The sequence below is a fragment of the Danio rerio genome, chromosome 24 (assembly GCF_052040795.2).
Source record: "Danio rerio strain M-AB ecotype USA chromosome 24, GRCz13ab, whole genome shotgun sequence".
In the NCBI taxonomy this organism is placed as follows: Eukaryota; Metazoa; Chordata; class Actinopteri; order Cypriniformes; family Danionidae; genus Danio; species Danio rerio.
The window spans coordinates 29,635,001-29,660,187 of NC_141044.1; the positions used below are offsets into that span (position 1 = coordinate 29,635,001).

General features: G+C 34.0%; 4 protein-coding genes across 12 annotated transcripts in view; 1 reads left to right on the forward strand and 3 right to left on the reverse strand.

The window, feature by feature from the left end:
* cops9 (COP9 signalosome subunit 9) overlaps positions 1–131 on the reverse strand; it is a 4,312-nt gene extending 4,181 nt beyond the window's left edge. Inside the window, 1 exon segment of the mRNA NM_200847.2 lies at positions 1–131. This exon segment is cut by the window's left edge and continues 86 nt beyond it. The gene's annotated coding sequence lies outside the window, so the exon portion shown is untranslated.
* A 361-nt stretch (positions 132–492) lies between these two features.
* On the reverse strand, positions 493–2,264 carry otos (otospiralin). Its single transcript, NM_001302628.2, has 4 exons — positions 2,202–2,264; positions 2,002–2,068; positions 1,435–1,458; positions 493–1,098 (listed from the first exon to the last, which is right to left on the reverse strand). Exons 2-4 carry the CDS (start codon positions 2,060–2,062, stop codon positions 911–913), a joined length of 273 nt encoding a protein of 90 aa, NP_001289557.2. The 5' UTR covers positions 2,063–2,068; positions 2,202–2,264; the 3' UTR covers positions 493–910.
* A 1,640-nt stretch (positions 2,265–3,904) lies between these two features.
* On the reverse strand, positions 3,905–8,396 carry apodb (apolipoprotein Db). The gene is given in 5 exon segments (NM_001037695.1): positions 3,905–4,489; positions 4,567–4,652; positions 4,739–4,860; positions 6,698–6,825; positions 8,333–8,396. Coding segments are annotated over 4 exon segments (561 nt in total). The 5' UTR covers positions 6,815–6,825; positions 8,333–8,396; the 3' UTR covers positions 3,905–4,253.
* A 1,495-nt stretch (positions 8,397–9,891) lies between these two features.
* On the forward strand, positions 9,892–24,801 carry mynn (myoneurin). Of its 9 annotated transcripts, none has more exons than XR_015524304.1 (11): positions 9,892–9,976; positions 10,451–10,490; positions 12,233–12,341; positions 12,407–12,522; positions 14,136–15,430; positions 18,361–18,520; positions 18,685–18,863; positions 18,978–19,061; positions 20,395–20,481; positions 23,371–23,964; positions 24,143–24,801. XR_015524304.1 is itself a non-coding variant. In XM_087308169.1 (10 exons), the coding sequence occupies exons 4-10, from the start codon at positions 12,515–12,517 to the stop codon at positions 23,766–23,768; spliced, it is 2,211 nt and encodes a 736-aa protein (XP_087164295.1). In that variant the 5' UTR covers positions 9,892–9,976; positions 10,451–10,490; positions 12,233–12,341; positions 12,407–12,514; the 3' UTR covers positions 23,769–24,801. The 9 variants fall into 9 exon arrangements, 4 of the variants coding, with proteins under 4 accessions (XP_087164295.1, XP_087164296.1, XP_087164294.1 ...); XR_015524305.1 differs by having other exon boundaries at positions 20,440–20,481; XR_015524302.1 differs by having other exon boundaries at positions 12,233–12,522.
* The last annotated feature ends 386 nt before the right edge of the window (positions 24,802–25,187 follow it).

Below are 25,187 nucleotides of genomic sequence, written 5' to 3' on the forward strand. Positions count from 1 at the left end.
ATCGGTGAAAATTAGATGATAATTTGAACGGAAAATATGTTGTTTTCAGCTCGCTGTTACATTCACCAAAACAATCCCTTCAGCGCGTCTCTCTCTTTCCGGTGGTGTTTTGATTCTCGATCCGATTCGTGAACTGACGCTTTTGAATCGAATCTTTATTTTTAACCCTATTTCTTCTGGAAAACTTTAGCTACTGATTTAACAAAATATACATTTCAGTGTCCATGTTAAGTTAAATTTACAAAATATAATTTATTTTACATAAAGAATAATACGAAATGCAAGTGTGTGCTTAAATCATTCAAATAATCATGGAATAGTAATTATAATTTATTTTAAAAGCTTACTCTATACTGTCTACAGCCAACATATTGGATAATTAAATAAATTGATTATCATCCTACATATGTCTTAACAATTATAAATCATTTAAACACTTAGAAATGAATCATTTGTTCGTAAAATAAAGCACCGACATAAACAGCGAAATGAGGCTGAATATTTTTTATTTAGTTCAATGTTTCAAAGACAGGATCCGATTCTTTAGAACAAATTGCTCTAATGAATCGATTTCCCAAATCGACTCATTAATTGTGTAACGTCAAAATGTGACCGGCTCGAAAACGGGTCCCACTGGCCCGGTTGGAGAACTGGTCCTCATGATTGTTAGTGTACTATAGTGTTGGTGTTAAAGTAATATTATCACATCAGATTTACATTTATGGTTTTATTCCATACATTTGTTACTGCATTTGTCAACAACTCAATCATGCAATACTAAGCAGTTAAACACACTACAATGAACCATTGACAGATTTATACATGTTTATAGTAATATGTTTAAGGATAGGGCACAATATTCATCATTATAGGTCTGTAAATGGTGTTTAGTAGTTATACAGTGACACTTTTAATGTTCATGCTGCTCAGCCACTTCATAACCCAGGGTGTCTCCCAGATGCTGATGGGCGAAGAAAGTTCTGGCCAGTTGATTGATCTGGTCGTAGGCCCCAATGCTGCGGAAATATTCCACATAGTTCCAGAAATCCGAGGTGGAATATGACCAGTAGGGAACAGCCGGGGGATTTTCATAGGGTACTGAGAGAGAGAGAGAGAGAGAGAGAGAGAGAGAGAGAGAGAGAGAGAGAGAGAGAGAGAGAGAGAGAGAGCAAAAATAGAGCTTGTGTATTCATTGCATTCCTGAATTGCGGATGTGTAACTGCAGAAATCATGTTAAAATGAGCCTCTTTGTCTTCTCAAACACCCCAACAATGTTAATGTAGTGAATACAATTACCAAACCAGCACAAACATGACAATCAATCCAGTAATTTGTTCAAATAAAAGCATTATAATCAGGTCTTAAATCAATGGATTACTCTATTAATATAGCACAGCAAATGGTGTGTAAACAAGTTGTAAATAATCTGTTTACCTCCTTCAGGAATGACTCTGGCATCTGTGAAAGGCGAAAAATGAAAGAAAGTGAATAAAATCTGAAATCTTCCCTAACAAAGAGCTGATTCATCCATAGAAAACTGAGGATCTCCAGAGGGATTCAGGAAATGTGTGAGTTTCCTCCTCAAATATTATTCCTGATGAACACACAGCTCAAGCCTTCATTGCATTTATATATATATATATATATATATATATATATATATATATATATATATATATATATATATATATATATATATATATATATACATATATACATATATACATATATATATATATATATAATATAATATAAATATTGCTTATATATATATATATATATATATATATATATATATATATATATATATATATATATATATATATATATATATATATATAAATGTAAAATTTTGCAGTTTTTATTTAAAAATTCTACATTTATATTTAACATAAGTTAATAAAATTTGTCATAATATATGCTATCTTTTTCCGGAAACATGACATGGCTTTGAAAACAAATATGATAATGAAAGTAATACGAGTAATTTGAACTACTTACCACTGAGATTATTTGCAAGAAAACATAGCAGAAAAACACAAAAAAACATACTCCTCTTCATTCTTGCCTGAAAAAAAAGAAGTTTATATACTAAATAAATTTTACAAGAGATGTGAGCTTGAAAAATAAGCATGCTAAACTATATTCATGCATCCATTTCATTAAAAACATATTGCCGATTGATTTGGAAATAACATTACCTCCTCGGCAGTTGATTGTATGAGGTATGTTCTTTTCTTGGAGCTGAGAAGATGTTGTGTTTCACTGGTTTTGCAGACTGGACCCCAATTTAGGAAACTTTGTCCCCTCCCAAACTAAATCTACATCATCAAAACCCACCTTAAGCATGATGCACTGTTCATACTAGTTTATCCTTCTAATTTGAAGCATCAACACACTCAAATCAGAAGACACCCACTAATATATCTATTTGTGTAGAAATACATTATCTACTATTAAATCTTGTCATGTTTACAACAGAAGTAGTTTTATCCTCGTAAGACCCAAATAATTTTTTTCTTTTCTTTTGTCTTTTATTTCCTACATCCTTTGAGATTAAAAAAACATGGTTCTACAATTTTTTTTTACATTAATTTTATTTTTAATTTTACAGCATGTCCACTGTAGTAGACCACAGGACCATTTTAGTTCGAAACGACCACCAAACTCAGACAACAAAACTGTACAGGATATAGCTGTAAAGGGATATTAATCCAATGTTAATGTAATAAAAACTAAACAAAAGCCATTTTTTTTTCCTTTTGTCTTAAAATTCCTGAAACACATTAATCTGAAAAAGAGCCGAACTCAAAAAAAGGAAGTGATGTTAATCCAAAACTAATTCAACATAAAAGCGATTTAAAACTTATTGTCATTCTCTAATAGTCTCTAATTCTCTAATTGTCAAACTCTTAAGTCAGAGTCTCCCTCAACTATAAAGTATCCTTTCTGTTTCAGTTCTGCCTCCTACAACATGCAGTCATTAATTACGTTAAGATGGTCCTGTTGTCCACTATAGTGGACATTTTAAAAAGACTGATATTTTGAAACACAAACAAGTTAACTGATTTAAGAGCTAAATGGATTGTTCCTGACACTTTATTCATTTTCTTTTCGGCTTAGTCCCTTTATTAATCTGGGGTCGCCACAGCGGAATGAACCGCCAACTCATCTACCATATGTTTTACACAGCGGATGCCGTTCCAGCTGCAACCCAGTACTGGGAAACACCCATAAACTCTCATTCGCACATATACACTACGTACAATTTAGCTTACTTTCCCGGAGATGGGTTGCAGCTGGAAGGGCATCCACTGCGTAAAAACTTGCTGGATCAGTTGGCGGTTCATTCCGCTGTGGCGACCCCAGATAAATAAAGGGATTAAGCCAACAAGAAAATGAATTAATGAATGAATTTAGCTTACCCAATTCCCCCATAGCGCATGTCTTAGGACATATGGGGGAAACTGGAGCACCAGGAGGAAACCCAGGGAGAGCAGGCAAACTCCACACAGAAATTCAACCTATTCAGCCAGGGCTTGAACCAGTGAACTTCTTGCTGTGAGGCGACAGTGCTACCCACTGTGCCACCCGACTCTAATAATTAATTATCTATTAAATACCTTCTAACTATCCTTCAATCCACTATCGGCTTTGCACATTTATCAGTTTTTAATCATTTAAAATTAAGCTAAAGTTAGTGTGAGGATGAATATGTTGATTATTTTTTTATATAAAGGTTAGACTGAACGATGATAAAATATTTTTGACATTTGTTTTTAATCAATAGACCCTTTACTTGCATTTCATATTTTTCTATAAATATAAAAGCACATTTGTCAATTGCATTTGGTGCAGACACTAATAAGATGCCTCATCCAACACATAAACATCAAAATAAGCATTTTAACATCATTTCATTTAATGTATTATTATTTCCATAGAAATCCAAACTCCACAAAGCATTTAGAAAGGCCCAGCATTTATCTATGGTATATACAGTACATATCTATTTAACTGTGTAGAACAAGACTCCAGTGTATTCACAAATAAACAACTGTTTATTAAAATTAAGGAAAGACATAGAAGAGAACTTCAAATAGCTAATGTTTGTTATTTTTGGTAGTGCAAAACTCTGTATAGAGCATATATTATGTGTTAGATTTTACGCAACACAAACATATTTATAATCATAATTCAAGCCATTTTCTCTCGTTCTCTGAAATATAAATGTATATATTAGCCTTTGCTGTTTAAATGGGATTATCACATCCTTGCTGATCTGTAGCAAACATTTTGCTCACATCGATGTTATCACGTGAGAAGATTTCTTTGGCATGATAGACGGCCTCTGCAGGCAGAAAGCGGGATCGTGACAATATCCAGGCGTAATCCACATGAAACAGCCGCAGAACATCAGTGCATGAATAAACTAGAGATATGCTGTTGTAGTCAGTGGACAGGATCCAGTATGGGGCATAAGGTGTGACTGTAAATAAAAAAAAGAGACGGTCAATTTTTGATGTTTGAAAAATGAATCACACACAATTAAATTCAATAACTTACAATAGGAGAAACTGACTCCGAGCTTAGCCGGCTCCTTTATATCCTGGATGATTGCCGTGCCTTCTGCTTTTCTGATTTTTCCTTTGCTGTTATATATAAACACACACCAATAAGCAAAGGTGACAACATATAGATTTAAAATTTGATTTGATTTGGTTAATAAATGACTCACTATGTCTGAATGTTGAGAACTTGGACGGTCTTGTCAGGTCTGAGCATGTAGTTTGCCTCAATACACTTGCCTTTCTCAAAGGATGCTGGGAGCTTTTCGATTTCATACCACTTTCCAAGATACTTGAAACGAAAAGCAAAGCCATGGTTCAATCAAAAAGGAAAATTAGCTACTAATAGATACTACTGCTTTTCAATAGATTTTTTTAAGGAAATCTACCACAGCCCTTAAAATAGCAGCAAGTTGTGACTACTTACTAGTAATAATTAAATAATATACTAGTGTCTAATATAAATAAGTGCAGGTCAACATGAATGTTGCCATCTAAAATATTGTGTGGACCAAACAAGCAGACTAGTAAAAGATGGATCTTGATTTGCTTCTGAACAAACTTAAATGAACTGAAGAAAATGTGAGTACAGCACAGGGCAAAACCCTCTAAACAAGCATAAGACACATTGTTTCAGGATGCTGTTATAACAATGCTCAATTCACAGCTGAATGCAGGCAGCGAAAACACATTCACTTTGTAGATGATTTGAATATTTGTCAATCTGATAAAATTCCAGAAAATGTTTAAATATTTTATTCATTTGTTATATAAGGGATAAAGTACATTCAGGAGCATGTTATCGCAGCATAAATCCTGACAGGCTTATCAGCTGTTGTATGTTGTATGTTTTTTTAACTGTTGTACACTCAAAAAAAAAAATGCTTGTTCAAACTACTTATTTAAAATGAGTTGAAACAACACAATTCTTATTTTTTGTGGACAAGTTAATTGTTTTATGTTAATCCAGATAAATTAGTAAACATTATTAAGTTAACTTAATCGGTTTGGGTTGAAACAGCATGAAGAAATTATGTGGAACCCAGTATTTTATTTACAATGTAAGCCAGGACTTCATTCTGTGAAAACAACCACCTGAATGTATTTTATCCAGCTTATTACTCGGCTACTTTCCACAAAACATAAAAATTAGACACAAAAAAATTATGTTTTGAGGTGTAATAGTTTATTAATTATTCAATTAAAAGCAAAGCTGACAGAAACGAAAACAGCTGTTGAAGTACGTTGCACAAACATGCGCACTATTCAGTCACAAGATGGCGCCAAACCGTCAAAAAAGGAAAACTGACAGAAACGAAACTGGCTGAATGAAGCATAGAACTACATACGTGTTATTTATTTACAAGAAGACGGTGCCAAACAGTTCAAAACAGTCAAAACTCATGCCGTGACAGACGTGCAGAATTCATACACATTTTTACTGCTTTTCTACAGTGCATGTTCAAATTTATTACAGCAGCTGCATATCACAAAACACGCAACAGTTTAGTTTCAATTTATATTTACATCTCAGTAAAATAAAATGTTGATAATGCTTACATTGCACTAATAATGTGAGAGTATGTGATTGGCCAAGGACAGAAAATAAGTAAATAACCTGTATTCAAGTGTACAGAAAACTGTTTTTCATGACTTTTCCAAATCTTTGTGGGTATTTCTGTTTTTCCCAAACTTTTCCAGTCCTGGAAAATGCCATGTCAAAAATTACATGACTTTTCCAGGTTTTCCATGACTGTATGAACCCTGTATGTGGATGTAGGCTAAGTTTATTGATATGAACCTTAAACTGTGAATGTATTTACCAACTGTCAAAGTAATTTGAAGTTCCCAGATGAGGTTGCCTTATTTAGAGGTTGTTAACTGGGAATAATACATTTTAATTGTTGCCACTGACCAATCATAAGTGAGTGTTCCAGACAGCATGTAAAAATAACTGATAACAATAGAGTGTAAAAGCAATGAGTGTGTTGTTCAGCACAATCTTGTCTAAAAATAAAAGCCTTAAGGTTAATAAATTCTTTAGATTTGGCTTTAAACATGAAAGTTAAAAAGTGAACCAGAACTAAATCCAACATTTTATTTGATTGGTCCAAACCAAACTAACCTACCTTGTCTAATTCGAAGTTAGGCTGAACCATTGGTGTTGGGCAGGGCCCCCATCGAAAGACCTGAGCGGAGACCAGGGGGAACAGAAGAGGGATGAGGAACACAATCCCGGCCTTCATCCTGACAAAACCTGTGTTGTGTGATGAGCACAAGATGCATTAGTCATTTAGATATAATGACAATGATTTGCCACAGTGTTAAATGGATATTTGTTTTCCACCGGCATGGTATAATTTGCATAACATGCCATTATCTAATTACAGTAAGGGTTGGTTTACATGCCTGGCTTTCTGTTTCTACATTCAAATATGCTGGCATGGATACACCATATATGCAAGGCTTTCTAGGCCTTTAAACTAAATGCACAAACTTTGTGTCAACATGCGGTTTAAACATGATTCTAATGTATGTGTATTCATGGACTGTATGATATTGCGAGGGAAATTTAAATTTTCAAATCATTTATTTACCCTCAAGCGGTTCTAAACTTGTTAGTGAGTTTTTTCTTCTGTTGAACACAAAAGAAGATATTTTGAAGAATGTTGGGAAATCTCAGCCCCTGACATCGATAGTAGAAACAAAAGAAAATTATGGACGTCCATTACTGTTGTTTTCCAACATTTTTCAAAATATCTTTTTTATTTTCAACATATTTTGTGTTCAACAGAAGAAGTGAACTGTTTGGAACAAGTAAAGGCTCAGTAAATAATGACAGAATTTTTCTAAAAACAATTTAACGAAATTAATCTCTTTGAAGGTTTTTGGGCACAATTGTGTTAAGCAATCTCATAACTAATTAAAATTTGGGTGAATTATTAGTTAACTCATACAGATCTGTATGATTTTCTCACACCCCAATGTTATTTAGATTAGCTGTGAGACTTTTGTGCTTACTTTCCTAATTACTGAAATTGTATGGATAAGCCACTAATTTGCAATAATGTGCTACATTTTTTTTATCTCATTCTTACCAATATTACTAGAAAAATATTATCTAATAACAAGTTGTTCTTGTCTCAAGAGAACTTGATGTGTTCTTTTCATGTCTCTCTTTGTGAAAAGCTCCTTTTACAGTTCAATTCACTAAAAAAAGAATATAGCCTATCAAGTGTGTGTGTTTTCTAAAACCAATCTTTTGTGAAGAAAGGCTGGATTTTTTAAAGTAAACCTGTCAGACTTGTTGGACTTGTTTCTATAACAATTCGCCACAAATACACATGCCACTTGTCACATGTGTACTTGCTATGTGTTATAAAAGTGTGTGTTACGAAAGCTTTCGATTATCACTTATATTTATAAAACTTGGTTTTGGGTATTACTTGGGTAGTAATAAAATTACATTACATTTACAAAAACAAAGTATCATTGGCTATTAACTAAATTTACAGCAATTCTTTTCTTAAAAATGAATTAAATTGTATTTAAAAATTAGAATAAAATCATAGGTAAAGTTATCTGCAGACAAAAAAAACTTCAGACAGTTACACAACACACAAATTAAACATTATGAATATGCACACCACATTATATACAATATTATTAGAATTATGATCAAATATCACACTACAGTAAAGGGTAATATGTGACAAAAATACGTGACAAAACAGACATAAGATCAATGCAAAGTGAATAGATACCTGTGTGTTATTGAGCGCAGAGCTGAAGGTGTTGAGTGTGTGCTGCTCCAATGACCATATGCAGGCACGGGAGGAGGACACACTAATAACAACCTGAGATTGTGTTGTAACAAGAGGCAGATGATTATGTAAATAGGAATCATGGGAGCAGAACTGCATAGATGAGGTGTGTGCTGTCAAAGTGAGCCAGTATCTGTTTATTTGGTATTTTCGATTTTGCGTAGACCTTTTGTGTTAAAACAGTGACATAATTTCACATACTAATTTGGGTCAGATGACCACAGTCACTAAACTGATGATCAGTGACATTCCCACATGCAGAAGTCAGACCCTTAATGCATCATTCTTGAGTTCTCCCTTTGCTTATTATAAACAAACGACAAGGACATGATGTATAACTAAACAGCTACGGGTATTGTTATATAAGTTGGATTACTTAATACAATTACAGACTTGCCTTTTTAATTCACTTTATGATTAATTATATGTGAAGACATGGTTGGTTTCGATTCAGGATTCCATACTAAAGTTCTTTCATACACCATTTCATCCTTAAAAATGCTGTTTTATTTCTGTGTTATAAATGTGATCATTCTTGTGCCATTCAAGAAGATTTTTGTATAGGTACTTTATATAAGTTTATTCTGTAAAATACTTTAATTAAAATAAATGTGTAAAATAGTTTCTTATATTAATTTTGTTTTACCTTATTATAGCACTTATAGAAAAACCACATGAGTTTTACAAGCGCAATCACTTGCCAAAATTACTTATGCACGTGATTTTTTTTAATAAGATAGATGAAAAGACAGAAAGACGGACGGACAGATGGACAGACAGATGGAAAGACACCATAGATGGATGGATGGATGGATGAATGGATGGATGGATGGATGGATGGATGGATGGATGGATGGATAAATGGATAGACAGACAGAAAGATGGACAGACACAATAGACAGACAGACAAACGGACGGATGGATAAAAAGACAGACAGATAGATAGATAGATAGATAGATAGATAGATAGATAGATAGATAGATAGATAGATAGATAGATAGATAGATAGATAGATAGATAGATAGATAGATAGATTTTTATTTCATTTATTAAATGTAGTGTCAATAAATCTAATGTAATAACAATATTTGAAATAGTGTGACTCAATATTGTAACAAGAATAAAAATTAATTACAAGAATAAAGTACTCAAATGAATGTTTATAAAAAGTGAACTTGTCACAGTCGTGCAATGTTATTGGCCTGAAGGATCGGTAAAATTAGGTTTTTCTCTTTTTTATTTTTATTTTTTTGAATTATAATTGAGTAGCTGTACAAGTGTGCATTTATATGCTATTATATATTAACGTTATATGAATATTCAAATTCATAAGCATACTAACATTTTAGGACGACAATGAAGTAAAATTACTGTATTTACCTCCTTGAATTCATGAGCTTTTAGGCATATCCATGTGCCCTGCTTTCTGTCTTTCTGGCTCCACCTAACGGTCATACCTGCTTTTTGCTTCAAACACCGGAAAGAATTCATACGGGAGGATGTGACGTCACCGACCAAATCCCCTTGAAGAGCTCGAAAATGGCCGTCAAAGCAAAGCGATTTTAATCTACTGTCGAAATAACGTGAGACCTGAATTTTTATTCAAAATTCAAATTCTGCTTTATAATGATTAATCCCATTATTTAATTAATTATCGGCGTTGTGTTTGTAATGCATAGACTGAACATGTGAACTGCAGCTCGCGCTCTACCGGATCGAGCATTTTCGAAATAAGAGCCCTTTGTTTTGCATGTCAAAATTACAAACATTCCTCTCTGCATTCATTCCCCGTTCACTGCATGTGGCGGTTTTAATGTACATTTTACAGCTAGAATTATTGAGATCATTCCAATATTTTGAGTAACCTATTAACGATGATAGTTTGTCAGCAAATTCGTTATTGCAGGCAACTTTTGAGCAATGGGCGGGAACTTTTATCTTAACTGATATTGTCAAGTCTGAAACTAGCGCTGGTTTTATATAACGTTAGCATTATGATGTACATGTATGTTCTCTCTCTTTTTTTAACATCTATGTGTGTTTCATTTCATTTACAGGTTTTTGGGTGTTGTTTAGACCATAAGACATTTACGTGAGGTAAGTTAATTCTTTTGGTAATATTGTTTAATGCCTACAAAATTATTGTAGCTATAATTATAAAGCTATAGTTCACTTAAAAGTAAAATGTACTCACTTCCAAGTGGATACAATTTTATTATATGTTTTTTTTTCTGTTGCACACGAAATGCATTTGAATATCATCTGGTGGATTTTATTTTTAATTTCTACAGACATTATAAGTTGGCCCACACGGAATCTGCGCAAGCAGAAACACGCAGATTTTTAGGCCATCATTGAGCCTTTTATTTACTTGTATAAATTTATATTTATTCAGTTTTTAAGTTCATTCATTCGTTTTCTTTTTGGCTTAGTCCCTTTATTCATCAGGGGTTGCCACAGCAGAATGAACCGCCAACTTATCCAGCAAATGTATAAGTTGCAGTGGATGCCTTTCTGGCTGCAACCCGTCACTGGGAAACATCTATGCACACTCATTCACTAATTTAGTTCACCCAGTTCACCTAAACCACATGTATTTAGACTTGTGGAAGTTTGTAAATTAATTTCAGTAATATTATTGACTAATATTTGGGGACAAATATTTACTTTATTTGGAGGTCTGCCAGCGAATTCTGTTAAGATTTTCCAATATATTCAAAACTCAGCTGCTTGCGTGTTAACTCATACCTCATCTCGTTCTCATATTACCCCTGTATTACACTGGTTTCCCGTTAAGTCACGCATCGTTTTTAAAACCTTGATTTTTAATATTCAATGCATCCAGAAAGTATTCATAGTGCTTAACTTTTTCCAATTTTTTGATGTTACAGCCTTTTCCTAAATTGATAAATTCCTTTATTTCCTTAAAATTCTACCCACAATACCCCATAATGACAATGTGAAATAAGATTTTTGAAATTGTTGCAAATTTATTAATCATAAAAACCTGAAAAATCACATGTACATAAGTATTCAGGTACATTCTGGCTGTTTCTCAATTCCAAGAAACAGAGAACAGACTTGTGTTCTTGTGGAGACCGGTCTTGCCAGGTGTCCTTGGAAGAACAGACCCGGGAGACAATGAGGACAGAGAATGCATCCTATGAGAAATGAGAGGTTTTTTATTTTTAATAAATTTGCAACAATTTCAAAAAATATTTTTTCACATTGTCATTATGGGATATTGTGTGTAGACTTTTGAGCAAATAAATTAATATTATCCATTTTGTAATAAGGCTGTAACAAAAAGTGAAGCGCTATGAATACTTTCCGGATGTGGATGCACTGTATAAAGCGGTTCATGGTTTTGCTCCTGATTATATATGTGATCTGATATGCTCTGGAATGCTCTTCCTACAAACATCAGGAATGCCAGTTTCCTGGACTGTTTCTTAAAACTCTAAATGATAGCCTCAAAATAATTCTGCATAAATCCGCAGATTTTTTACAAAATCTGCAGATTTATGCGGTATTGTATTGGGAGATGATTTTTTTACAATACAGTTTGTAGAGTAATCGTATCTGTCTTTTAGTAGATCTATTAGATAAGAGACTTGCTTTGTTTATCAATTAAGTGGATCTATCTGGATTTGCATTTGTAAACATTAAATAAAACTTTTTTTTTTTTTGTATATTAAGTTTTTGGTTTTGATACTCCCAAACTCATTCCACATAAATCCGCAGATTTTTCTTTTTTTTTTACAAAATTCTGCACAGAAATAGCAAAAAGTGTCAGCAGATTCTGTTTGGCCCTAATTAAGATGTTCTTGATATTGCAGGTTTTGCCTCTACACGTCATGCCACATATCACTCACAGTGAGTTTCTTCTGGAGCAGCTGAAGAGGCAACGCGAGAGAAGCTTTCTGTGTGACTGCACAGTATCCATAGGTCAGGCTCAGTATCGAGCACATCACAATGTTCTGGCAGCCTTTAGTGAATATTTCTCCACACAGTCTGTTGATGCTGGAAGAGAGGATCCCACCATAACTTTGGACCCTGAGAGCGTGAGCAGTGCCATCTTTGAAAAACTACTGACTTACATTTACACCGGAGATCTGAATATGGACAGGTGAGTTTGGGGAAATTTATCTTCATGGTTATACAGTGCACAATGTTTATATAGACATTAAAATAATTTTAAGATATAATTTCAATATGTGTTGGTGTAGTTTTATCAATTTGCAAACTTGTAAAATAATGAAACTTATTTTTTATTTTACAGATTATATAGTTTTACAGTATAAGTATAGATTTAAAAATTTATATTTACTAGTGGATATTAATCTGACACTGTGTTGTAGTTTTCTTCACTTGTAAATATTCTATTTAATTAGCACAGGTTTACTTTCACCTTTATATATTGTACTGTAATATTAGCTATAGTGAACTGATAAAATGTAGTAAATACTTTAGTATACTTTACTTTTTACTATAGTAGTGTAATTTACACTATACTGAATCATTTATTGCATTATCATGGGAACTATAAAATTACTTCACCAGAATAATTCAAGTACTTTACTTTAGTATGGTTCAAAAAGACTGTAGCATTTACTATAAATTACAATAGTACTTAAAGTGGGGAAAAATACTCCCTATTTACCCTAAATTGTAATGCAGTACTGAATATTTTGTTTCTATTTGGTTATTGCATTATCATAGGAACTATAAAACTTACTTCAATGCATTTATTTAAGTACTTTACTATATTATGGTTAAAAAATACTATAGTATTTACTATAAATTACAATAGTACTTTTTAAAGTGGGGAAAAATACCCCATATTTACCCTAAATCATAGTGCAGTATGGAATATTTAGTTTCTATTTGGTTATTGCATTACCATAAGAACAATAAAACTACTTTAGCACATTGAATACTTTCCTATAGTGTGGATCAAAACAACTATAGCATTAACTATAAATTAATAAAGTAATATACGAAAGTGGGGGAAAATACCTCCTATTTACCCTAAATTGTAGTGCAGTACTAATGATTTTGTATTTGTTTGGTTATTGCATTACCATAAGAACCATTAAGCTTACATCAATTGGTTAATTCAAGTACTTTACTGTTGTATGGTTCAAAAAGACTGTAGCATTTACTATAAACTATAATACGTTTTAAAGTAGGGAAAATACTTCCTATTTACCCTAAATCTTAGTGCATTACTGAATATTTTGTTTTTATTTGGTTATTGCATCGTCATAGTAACTATAAAAACTTACTTCAACGCATTATTTCAAGTACTTTACTATAGTAGGTTTCAAAACACTGTAGTATTTACTATAAATTACTATAATATTTGTTATATAGGGAAAATTATTACCTATTTACCCCAAATCTTAATACAGTACTAAATAATTTGTTTAGTACTGTATTGATATAACATTTTATAATTATATCATAATATTATACATATAATATATGCACAATATTTATATTAGCTGTCAAAAGTTTGTCTTAAAATATCTCAAGAGAATGCTTTAACTCAATTTAAAAAAAAGGGTTTCAAAACTGTAATAATATTTTACAATATAACTTTTTTTACTACATTTTGATCAAACAAATGCTTTTTTGGACATACGAAGATTCAAAAGCATAAAACAAACCAAAACTATCTAAACATTTAACTGCTTCTATGTAAAATATTAATAATTATTTGTGCTTCATTGTCTGCAGAGAAGAAATCGAAAGCGTTCAGAAAGCTGCATCTTATCTTGGGATGCCTGAGGTTGTGGCTCGCTGCACTTTATCTCAAGATAACATAAAAAATGTTGGATCGCCCATGAGACAAGCGGAATACGAGGATCCACGATCTCCTCTAAGCCCAGATGACTATGAGCCTTTAGAGCCGATCTCGGAGGTGGAGGAGCGAGAGCTGCTGCGAGAAGACAGAGCAGGCGACGATCTCGTGTCAATGGATGAAGCCCAGTCGTCCAGCGACCAAACCCCTCAGAGAGTTGGAAAGAGAGGGAGGAAACCTAAAACCAGGCTGTACGAGGATGAGTTTGAGGTTGAAACCATCAGCGCTCAGAGCGGCAGAGGAAGAGGTCGAGGAAGGCCGAGAGGACGGCCAAGAGTCAGGCCTTTGAGTTCTGATTCCACTGATCAATCGCCAGCACATCAAGCTATGAGTCCAAACGGCAGCTCAACAAGCAGAGGATCCGGGAGACCAAGAGGTCGTCCCAGGGTTAGACCACTGTCCACCGCTAATGAAGACCCTCGCAATGTTGAAGATGATCCAGCAGCAAATAAAGATCAAGAAGTTGAAAAAGGAAATGAAGAACAAAAAAAGGAGACTGGTGAAAAAGATGACGGTAAGAATGACACAGATAACCCAGAAGAAGTCACAGCTTTCAAACGAGGCAGAGGAAGACCACGAATTAAACCGGTATCTACTGAAGACCAAAATACAAACTCTGAGAACGTGACAACAAATGCTGAAGACGGATCAGAACCGGCGAAGACGAAAGACAGCGAAGGTACGGGCCGTAAAAGAGGAAGACCACGAAGCAAGCCCGTTTCTTCTGAAGATCCTGAATCTGTTATTTCAGTGGAGATCAGCGGAGAAGAAGCTGGCGAAGAAACCAGTCAGGATGCTGAGAAACACACTGAAGAAGGAACCGAAGATTCAGAGTCCAATCCTGGCAACAGCGTCCGCATCAGCAAAAGAAAGAGGATCTTAAGTCGAAAGCTGAAAGAGAGCCAAGCAGGTGATGAGGAGGAGGAGGAAGAGGAGATGGATGACGAGTTTGAGAATGATAATGAGGACTGGGCAGGGGAAGAGGAAGTGAAACCGGTGCAGGACAAACACAGGCCTATTTGTAACATCTGTGGGAACCTGTTTTCTGAGATGAGCAGTTTGCGGAGGCACATGCGCATTCACAAGGGCCTTAAACCCTATCAGTGCACGCTCTGCACGCGCTCCTTCAGACAGGGCAACCAGCTGAAGACACACATGCGCATACACACAGGTACGGCTCTAACTTGAAGAAGCTTCAACAATTCAACTGTATAGTTTTGTCTGGTTTAGACCAGTCATGGATTTAAAAAAAATGACTGTTAAACCACCAGTATGTGATGGCAATTTGTTGTCTTACAGGGATAGTTCACCCAAAACTGAAAATGTTGTCATTATTCACTCACTTTTAACTTGTTACAAATCTGTTTGAGTTTCTTTCTTCTGTTAAACACAAATGAAGATATTTTGAAAAACGTTGTAAACCTGCAACTATTAACTTTCATAGTAGGAAGAACAAACACTATGTAAGTTAATGGTTCCAACATTCTACAAAATATCTTCTTTTGTGTTCAACAGAAGAAACTCAAAGATTTGGATGAACTATCCTTTTAATGAGTGATTCATTGAATGATTCAAATTATTTGCTGAAAACAACTGATTCATTTAGAAACTGTGCAAGTTGCTGTCTTTGATCATTGATTCACATCATCGATTCAAAAAGAGAAAGCAAACACATCAGTGGTCCGAGATGCAAAAATGTTGTGCTCCAGCTTTGTTTTCATTGGCAAAACAGAACCTAATATTGTGGGTAAAATGTTATTTATTCAAAATGAACCTTTGTTTATCTGCTTAATCATTGAGTTAATGCTTAATGATAATGTTCTTGAAAATGTCACACTTCAGGATAATTATTAACTATATCATTTCTTATCAAAAACAAAAGCCCACGCAGAGATTTTGTATTATAACTTCAGTTATAGGGTCATTTGAAATCTAGTATAACTTTATCGCACAGCGAATGCTTTTAATCTCTGAAGTGTTTGTTTTTTCAAAGTGAGTGACAAACTCGATCATTTAAAGTTTTGCTTATAATAATAAAAATAATACATTTTAATTATACTGCGCTTTTCTCAGACCCAATGCGCTATAAGGTAGTATCAAAGCAGAGCAATAAAAAAACAGTAAAAAAAAAAAAAACACCACAATAAAATTTAATTATTAAATTTACCAAAATAATCAATCTAAGTTAAAAGCAATGGTAAAAGGTGAGTCTTGAAGTTTCTTAAAACAATCAAGAAAAGTGGCATTCCCTATTCTGATGGGTAGACCATTTTGTAGCCTAGGCGCACACTGTACGTAAAACTTCGACTACCCATGGTTTTTAGTTTACAGCATGGCTGATATAGCATAGGTCCAGATGCAGAACGAAGACTGTGGGTGGGAGTGGTGAGAGTTATCAGGTCAAAAGTTAAATGCTTTATATGTTAAAACTAGGGTCTTAAAATCAAAACGCAACTTACCAGGAAGCCAGTGAAGTTGCTTAAGTACAGGGGTGATATGTTGGCTTGAGGAAGTGTGTGTCAACCTGTGCTGCGAAATTTTGAATACACTGTAAACATTTAAGAGAGCTTGTTGGTAGATCCCCAAAGAATGAGTTACAGAAATCAAGACGTGATGTGATAAAGCCTTTCTGCATCCGGTCCTGTTAAAAAAGGTCTAATCTGCGCAATGTTACATAGGTGAAAGTCTTTGAAGTGTGAGTTAAAACTGAGCTGCGCATCAAAAAGTACCTGGGTAGAGGGAGTTCATCAACAACTGTTTAAGGTGCTATTTATTACTGTGATTCGGTTGTTTGATGCATATTTTTTGTGGCATTTTTAAATGTTTACCCTGTGAAAGTGATAGTTGTATATTAAATGTAATTTAGTGGTTGAAATTGTTTTCCTCTGTAGAATATTACTTTAAACATTTATCATTTTCCATAAATTTGCTTATATATTTATGTATACTGTAAAAAATTTTGGGTTCCACATAGCGGTGTGTGATTTTGGGTAAATATCTAATTGCAAGATTTATATATATATATATATATATATATATATATATATATATATATATATATATATATATATATATATATATATATATATATATATATATATATATATATATATATATATATAAATTTAGAGATTAGCAATTTAGGTTTGATTTGCGATTTAATTTTGTTGTCAAGCTTCAGCTCAATAATCTTTATCTTAGCTTCTTACTTCTAAAATGCTGTGAGTTAGTTTAAAAAAGGAATTTAAAAAATTTTAACTTAAGCATTTATTCAAGTTTGTTTTTAAAAATTCAGAAATGAAACGCTCATTTTTCACTAGAGCAAACAGTCAACACAAATAGAATTTATACTACCTTTCTGTAAACATGCTGAACTCAAATTAGGGAGATAGTGCAGCTTAGTATAAAAACAAAAAATAATGATTATAATAATACAGAACACTCAACAAGATACAATACTGTTGCTTGCTATTAGATTGAGTGTCACTGGCAATTCTTTCAATTGAATATAGCAAAACACCTTTATAGCAAGCCTGTGGTGCTTTTTTAGGTGCTGGTTGTTGTATGTCCTTGTGCTGTGGCAACATTTCTTACAAATTACCCGTTTTGTTTAGAGTCTGTGACTTTAAAATCAAAATATTCCAAAATTACCGATGTACTGTTTTGTTTTTAAATAAAATTGTCTTTTAATGCTTCTGAAGCGGCAAATGCCACCATCTTACTCGTAAGCGATGTCCTGTTTGTGTTTTTTATTGTGGGCGTTCCACATAGTTTGGTTGTGCAATTCTGATTGGGTAGTACGAAACTGTGCTCACTCAATTGGTTAGTAAGTCTATCATACACAGTGGGCAGTCACGCATTTGCTCCGGGCGGGGAAATTAATTAATAAATGTTTCATATTGCAGCCTCTTGCGATTAGCTAATCGCAAGTTTTAAATTGCGATTCAATTCCGATTAATCGCACAGCCCTAGTTCTCCACAATTAAGTTGTTCCAAAACAAGCGTAAGAATTGTGTCGTTTCAGCTAGCATTTTAGATAACAACAAGCAGCAAAAGTAATTTTTTGAGTGTAGAGTGATGCATGTTCTGTGCTGTTTTCAGGAGAGAAGCCCTTCACCTGTACGTCCTGCGATGCGCGGTTTGCTCAGAAGTGTCAGCTGGTCTATCACTGCCGCATGCATCATGGAGAAGAGAAGCCGTATAAATGTGAATTCTGTGGAGCAGCTTTTGCCACATCTAGCAATCTGAAAATTCACATACGGTATGTGTGAAAATAATTCATAAACAACTTATTGAGTTGTATTCCAAGTTATTTTGTCAGAATGTAGTCTACTGGATAATCTGGTTTGCACACATATCAATAATAAATAAATTAGTGGAATAAAACGCTTGTATGAAGATGTGGTTTTTGCTGTTTTCTCTCAGGAAGCACAGTGGTGAGAAGCCGTATGAATGTGGAGAATGTGGGAAGCGCTTCACTCAGGCCAGCACTCTAATGTATCACAAGCGGCGACACACTGGAGAAAAACCATACATCTGTGACACCTGCGGCATGGCCTTCGCGGTGTCCAGCTCACTCATCGCACACAACAGGAAACACACGGGTGGGTTTGTGGTGAATTCAGAAAAAAGTCATTTACTAACTAAAAACTAAAATCATTTAATACTGTATCGACACCCCTGGCTGTTTTTAAATGATGCATACATTTATGTTTTAGGTGTGACTCCGTATATATGCTTGGATTGCGGAAAGCCTTGCCTAACTGCAGGTGAACTTCGGAAACATATGGATGTCCACAATGGTAAATTTGGTTTTCTTTTTGTTGACTTTTCGAAATGAGAAAAGAATTAATGATATTTTGAAAGAAAATCTCAATTGTGTTCTTGTTTAATACACCTTTCTGTGGTTTAGTTAGTTAAATATGGACCTATTCCACTGCGTGGTACAGTATGGTATGGTACGGCTCTGTAAGCTTTTATCGTTTCCACTGTCCAAAGGTACCTAAAAGCGAACCCTTTTGAAAGGGTACCTAGCACAACAAATTGGTACCCTGTGCCTTGTTATTATTTTCTAGGCTATATAAAGCATGAGCGGCTTCGCATTCTGCAGAGAGCTCACCGCGCGTCTATATTTAAATAACAAACTTTCTTGAGCTCATATTAATTAACATGCGCGTGATTATAAAGTGCTTCTGACGTCCGATCCTTTCAGAAACAGACAAACGCGAGAGTGAAACGTGAAAAAACAAAGGAGCAAATGATTTTTTGACAATGCTTTCTAACAAGAGGCTACATGTGCTGCTGAAGATTACACAGATGAGAGGTTTGCCCTGACTGTGGGCTATAAGTTGTGTGTTTTTCAACCTAAATAAGGACTAAATGTATGCTGTGTGTAGTTTTTCTGTAATTGGTAACATATCGGTGACTGTAAGGGTCTGTATGTGTTTATATATGTTGCATTTATTTATTTCATATAATCGCAGACTTTACAGTAGGCTATTTCACACATCATTGATCTGCAGTTATAATTAAATCATGTTCATAAAAGTTAGTAACAAACATTTATACACAAGTATTTATGTGTATATAAAGCATCTGTTTTGTAAGAAGAGCTTCTCGTATAATATGTGAACGACCAATACAGATTTACTTTGACATTTCCTCGAGCGAGAATGACGTCGACTGAAACTGTTGTACACCACTTCCACCATTGGTACTCTTTTGTCTGTGGAAACACAAGCCTGATAAAGGTGACCCGTACTGTACTGTACTGTACCACTCTGTAGAAAAAGGCCAGTAGATACACTACAGGCTTTTTAGTAGCACCACTGATTTACAAAGGATGTACCGGGTAAAAATGCGTTTTCCCATTTTAAAATATGTTTTTTTTTTATCTTGCAATTTTAAGAAATAAAAGTAAAAATCCACCTTTTAAATATTTTGATTACAGTTTAATATAAAACAAAAATATGTTTTCCAGCATATATTTTGTGATTTAAAAAATAATATTGGAAAAAAAAGAAAAGAAAAAAGTAGTAAAAAATTTTCAAGATATTAAATTGATCTTCAGAAAGATTGTTCAGTCAGGAAAAAAGTTAAAATCTATACAAAAACACATGTTTTTTTCTCTTGTAGGAGCAAGAAAAGTAATTTGTAATCTGTGTGGAATCATATTTTCAGACATATACAGCTTGAAGAAGCACAGCATCTTGAAACACAATGGTAAGTGTTAAATACTTTCTTTCCTGTTCTTTCTTTGTCCATCATTCTCTCCACAGTATAACCATCAAATAATTAAAGACTTGAATTGACATATTACTCTGAATCAGGGGTGTCCAAACTCAGTCCTGGAGGGCCATTGTCCTGCATATTTTAGTTCCAACCTCAATTAAACACACCTGAACCAGCTAATCAAGCTCTTTCTAGGTATACTAGAAACTTCAAGGGAGGTATGTTGAAGGAAGTTGGAGCTGAACTATGCAGGACACCGACCTTTCAGGACCGAGTTTGGCCACCCTTGCTTTAAATAGACCATCCTTAAAAGTTCTCAGAATAAGTCTTTGTGCATCAATATTACGGGTGTGTTATATAGTACTGTACTGAATTGAATACAAAGAGAAAATAATCTGGGAAAACAAAAAAAAAAAACACAACTCAAAAGGGATTTTATCACAGATAAGTTTATAATGCTAGAGCCCATTTAAAGGGCTAGTTAACCCAATTCTGTCATCATTTACTAATCCTTGATGTTTTTTAAACCTGTATCTCAACACAAATCAAATTATTATGAAACGGGGTGACACGGTAGCGCAGTGGTTAGCACTGTCGCCTCACAGCAAGAAGGTCGCTGGTTCGAGCCCAGCTGGGTCAGTTGGCATTTCTGTTTGGAGTTTGCATGTTCTCCCCTTGTTTGTGTGGGTTTCCTCCGGGTGCTCTGGTTTTCTCTTACAGTCCAAAGACATGCATAAGTGAATTAAACAAACTAAATTGTCCGTAGTGTCATTGTGTGTATGGATGTTTCCCAGTACTGGGTTGCAGCTGGAAGAGCATCTGCTGTGTAAAACATGCTGGATAAGTTAGCGGTTCATTCCGCTGTGGTGACGTGCTGTGGAGAACATGCAAACTCCAAACAGAAATTGACTTTCATAGTATTTGTTTTATTATGGCCTTTTTTCCTACATTCTACATTCAACATTCTAAAAATGTTCTTCTTTTTTTACCATACAATGTGATGGTATTATTCTCCTCACAGATTAACCATCAAATATTAAAAGACATATTGTTAACATTACATATTATTACATATTACTTTAAACAGACCAGGCATAACCCTCAAAAACTTTTTAAAATGTTACAGATGTTTTAAGTATTACAGTACTGTACTGAATACAAAGAGAAAATAATCTGGAGCAACAAAAAAATTAAAAGCATAACTCAAAAGAGAATTGGCTACATATAAGTTTATAATGCTAATACCAATTTAAAGGGCTAGTTTACCCAAAAATTACAATTCATTTAACATTTACTCGCTCTTGACATTTTCCAAACCAGTTTGTTTAACACAAAATAAATAAAACATATGAAATGGGTAAATATTGACTTTTATATTATTTGTTCTATTATGGATATCAGTGTTGTCTTTTTTTCAGCATTCTTCATTATCTTCTTTTGTGTTCTACAGAACAAAAAAAAAACTCAAACTGATTTAGAACAATTTAAAGATGAGTAAATGATGACAATATAGTCATTTTTGGGTGAACTATTAATTTAACATTTTTCAGTTCATATTTAATTAATGTTGTTGTTGTTGTTGTTCTTTCACCCAAACTTATTTTGACAAAATATACATATCATATTTTTTATCTAAACACAAAAACTGGTTAAAAAAGCAAGCCTAATGTTATTTTCATAATAGATAAAAATGCATGAAGCCAAACATACCCCTCAACCAATTTTCACTACAGTTGAAATAAGAATTATTAACCCCCTTGAATTATTAGCCCCCCTTTTTATTTTTTCTCCAATTTATTTTTAACTGAGAGATTTCTAAAGCATATTTCTAAACATAATAGTTTTAATAACTCTTTTCTAATAACTGATTTATTTTATCTTTGCCATGATGACAGTAAATAATATTTTACTAGATATTTTTCAAGGCACTTCTATACAGCTTAAAGTGACATTAAAAAGCTTAACTAGGTTAATTAGGTTAACTAGGCAGGTTAGGGTAATTAGGCAAACTATTGTATAACGGTGGTTTGTTCTGTAGACAATCAAAATAAAAAATAGCTTAAAGGGGCAAATAATTTTGACCTTTAAATAGTTCTTAAAAAAATTAAAAACTGCTTTTTATTCTAGCTGAAATAAAACAAAAGACTTTTTCCAAGTGAAAAAAATATTATCAGACAAACTATGAAAATTTCCTTGCTCTTTTAAACATTTGGAAAAATTTAAAAAAGAAAAGAAAAAATAATTTAGGGGGGCTAATAATTCTAACTTCAACTGTATATATGCATTATTTGTAGCGCAGCTTTATTATTAAAATGATTAAACTCCTTTTTACAAAATGTAAAAAAAAATGTGTTTCTGGTGTTCCTAGAGTGTGTATGTGGAGTTCCAGCTCAAAATATCCCACAAATAATGTTTTAACTCTTTGAAACTGCCCCCTACAGGCTTTGATCCTAATTGTGCCATTTTGGTGACTGTGGCTTTAAATTCAAATGAGATTGTGCTCGTTTCAAAAAGTGGGTGGAGCTACAAATGTGTCAGCATAGTGGCAGATTCAAAACAGGACTAACATCCTATGCTAATGAGGGAGAGACTAATGGGTGGGGCTTTCCCCCTATAATGACACGGGAGAATGTCAATCAAAGTATTCTGTTGACTGATTTAATCAAGTGTGAATATAAAAAATTTAATTAATACCTTTTTACCATTAGAAGCTGGTTATATTCACACACTTTCAACACGCTCTATAAAAGCTTTTTTTTTTTTTTTTTTTTTTTTTGCATAAAATGTCCCCTTAAGTTTTTTTTAAAAGACATTCAACCCATATCTGTAACTAAAGTAATATATCCAATCTAAATATATATTTTTAAAATCATTTTGCAGTCGTTCCAGAACTAGAGACGACTCAGACTTCCAAAACCGACCCGACGCAGTGTCCCCTCAACATCCCGATTGACCATCAGGGCCTGATCGCGCGTGTTCGTTCAGCTCTTGTCGATTCACAAGACCACGAAATTCAGATGGAGCCTCCACTGCCTATATTGCCTCCAGAAACGTCTCTCATCATCCAGCAGTCGGCAGAGCCTCAGATGATCATCCAACATGCAGACGGCAGCGAGCCCTCTATGATCTTCCAGCACGCAGAGGCATCTGAAGCTCCAATGCTCATCCAGCACGGAGAACCCGGAGAGCAGGTGAGCTACGTGGTGGAGCAGTACGAGATCCCAGCCACCGCCGAGATGGAGCACACGCAGATCGTCATCGTTCAGACCATCGATTAAATAAATAAACGTCAGCTTTTACTTCCGTTTTAAATCTGTGTTCTCCATCCGTCTTGTTTTCTAAGCTTGTGAATGATAAACTCTTTTGAGAGTGTGTGGAAATGAGATTCTCTCTTTTTTTTTCCATTCAGAACATAATTTGGATCACTTATACACACTCGGAAATAAAGATCAAAAATTGGACACCTTCACAGCAGTGTTTCTCAACCCTGTTCCTAAAAGCACACCGACAGTACATATTTTGGATGTCTCCTTTATATAATCCATTCATTTAAGGTTTTGGAGTCTCTACTAATGTTCTGTTGAGTTGATTCAGGTGTGTTTGATTAGGGAGGGGTTGAATATGTGTACTGTTGGTGTGTCTTTAGGAACAGGGTTGGGAAACACTGCTTTAGAACAGTGTTTCTCAACCATGTTCCTGGAAGCCCACCAACACTGCATGTTTTGGATGTCTCCTTTATCTGTCACACCCATTACAGGTCTCTCAGTTTCTGCTAATGAGCTGATAATCTGTGTGGTTGGTTAAGGAGACATGGAAAATGTGCAGAGCTGGTGGTCCTCCAGGAACGTGGTAGAGAAACACTGCTTTAGAATACACTTTTGTACCTTTAAGTTACTATAAGGTACACATTTGTACTTTTTGAGTGTTGAAATGTACCTTTAGGGACTTGTTAGGAACAAAATTGTACAGTGACAGATTTTGCACCTTTATTTCTGAGAGACAGATGTGTTTTCTGAAATGAAGGGAAGGCCAGATTTGGGTTAAGCTATAATTATAAAAGCAAAAGCATTTCGGTTTTGTATGTTTGAAAAGGCTTTTTGTATTTAATTGAAAAGACAGTACATCTATATGCTTTACAGGTCCTCCAGATGTTTTCAACTGTGTCTTTTAGAAGTATGATATGTAAATAGCTATAATGTTATATATATATTTGACCCAGTGTCTGACCTGTTTCATAATGATGTGAAATCATTCGGATGCTCTAACAAACTGGGCAACTTTTTATAATAAATCATCTCACGTATGACGTAATTGTTGTGGCTGATGTATATTTGAAAGTAATGGATTAAATGGCGTTATTGAAGACCAATGGTAAGTCATTCTCAAGATTTAGTGTTCGTTTCTTCATAAAATGGTGATGATAATACATAAATGGGTAAGTTTCCGGTCTCCTTGTAGGTTCTTGTTTGTTTTTGGGGGTTTTTAACTTTATATAAAAAATTGATCCACTGAGTATAAATAAACAGTAACAAATATTTTTATTTATTTATTTGATTTTGACCATTTAAATTCAAAAACAGTCTATTCCTTGTTATTTGTACGTACTGATATATTTTAAATATGTTAGCAAGCTGTTTACTATTGTTTTATTATAAGTGCAATGCTACTTTCAAGGCGGCTTCTCCCCAAATGATTTT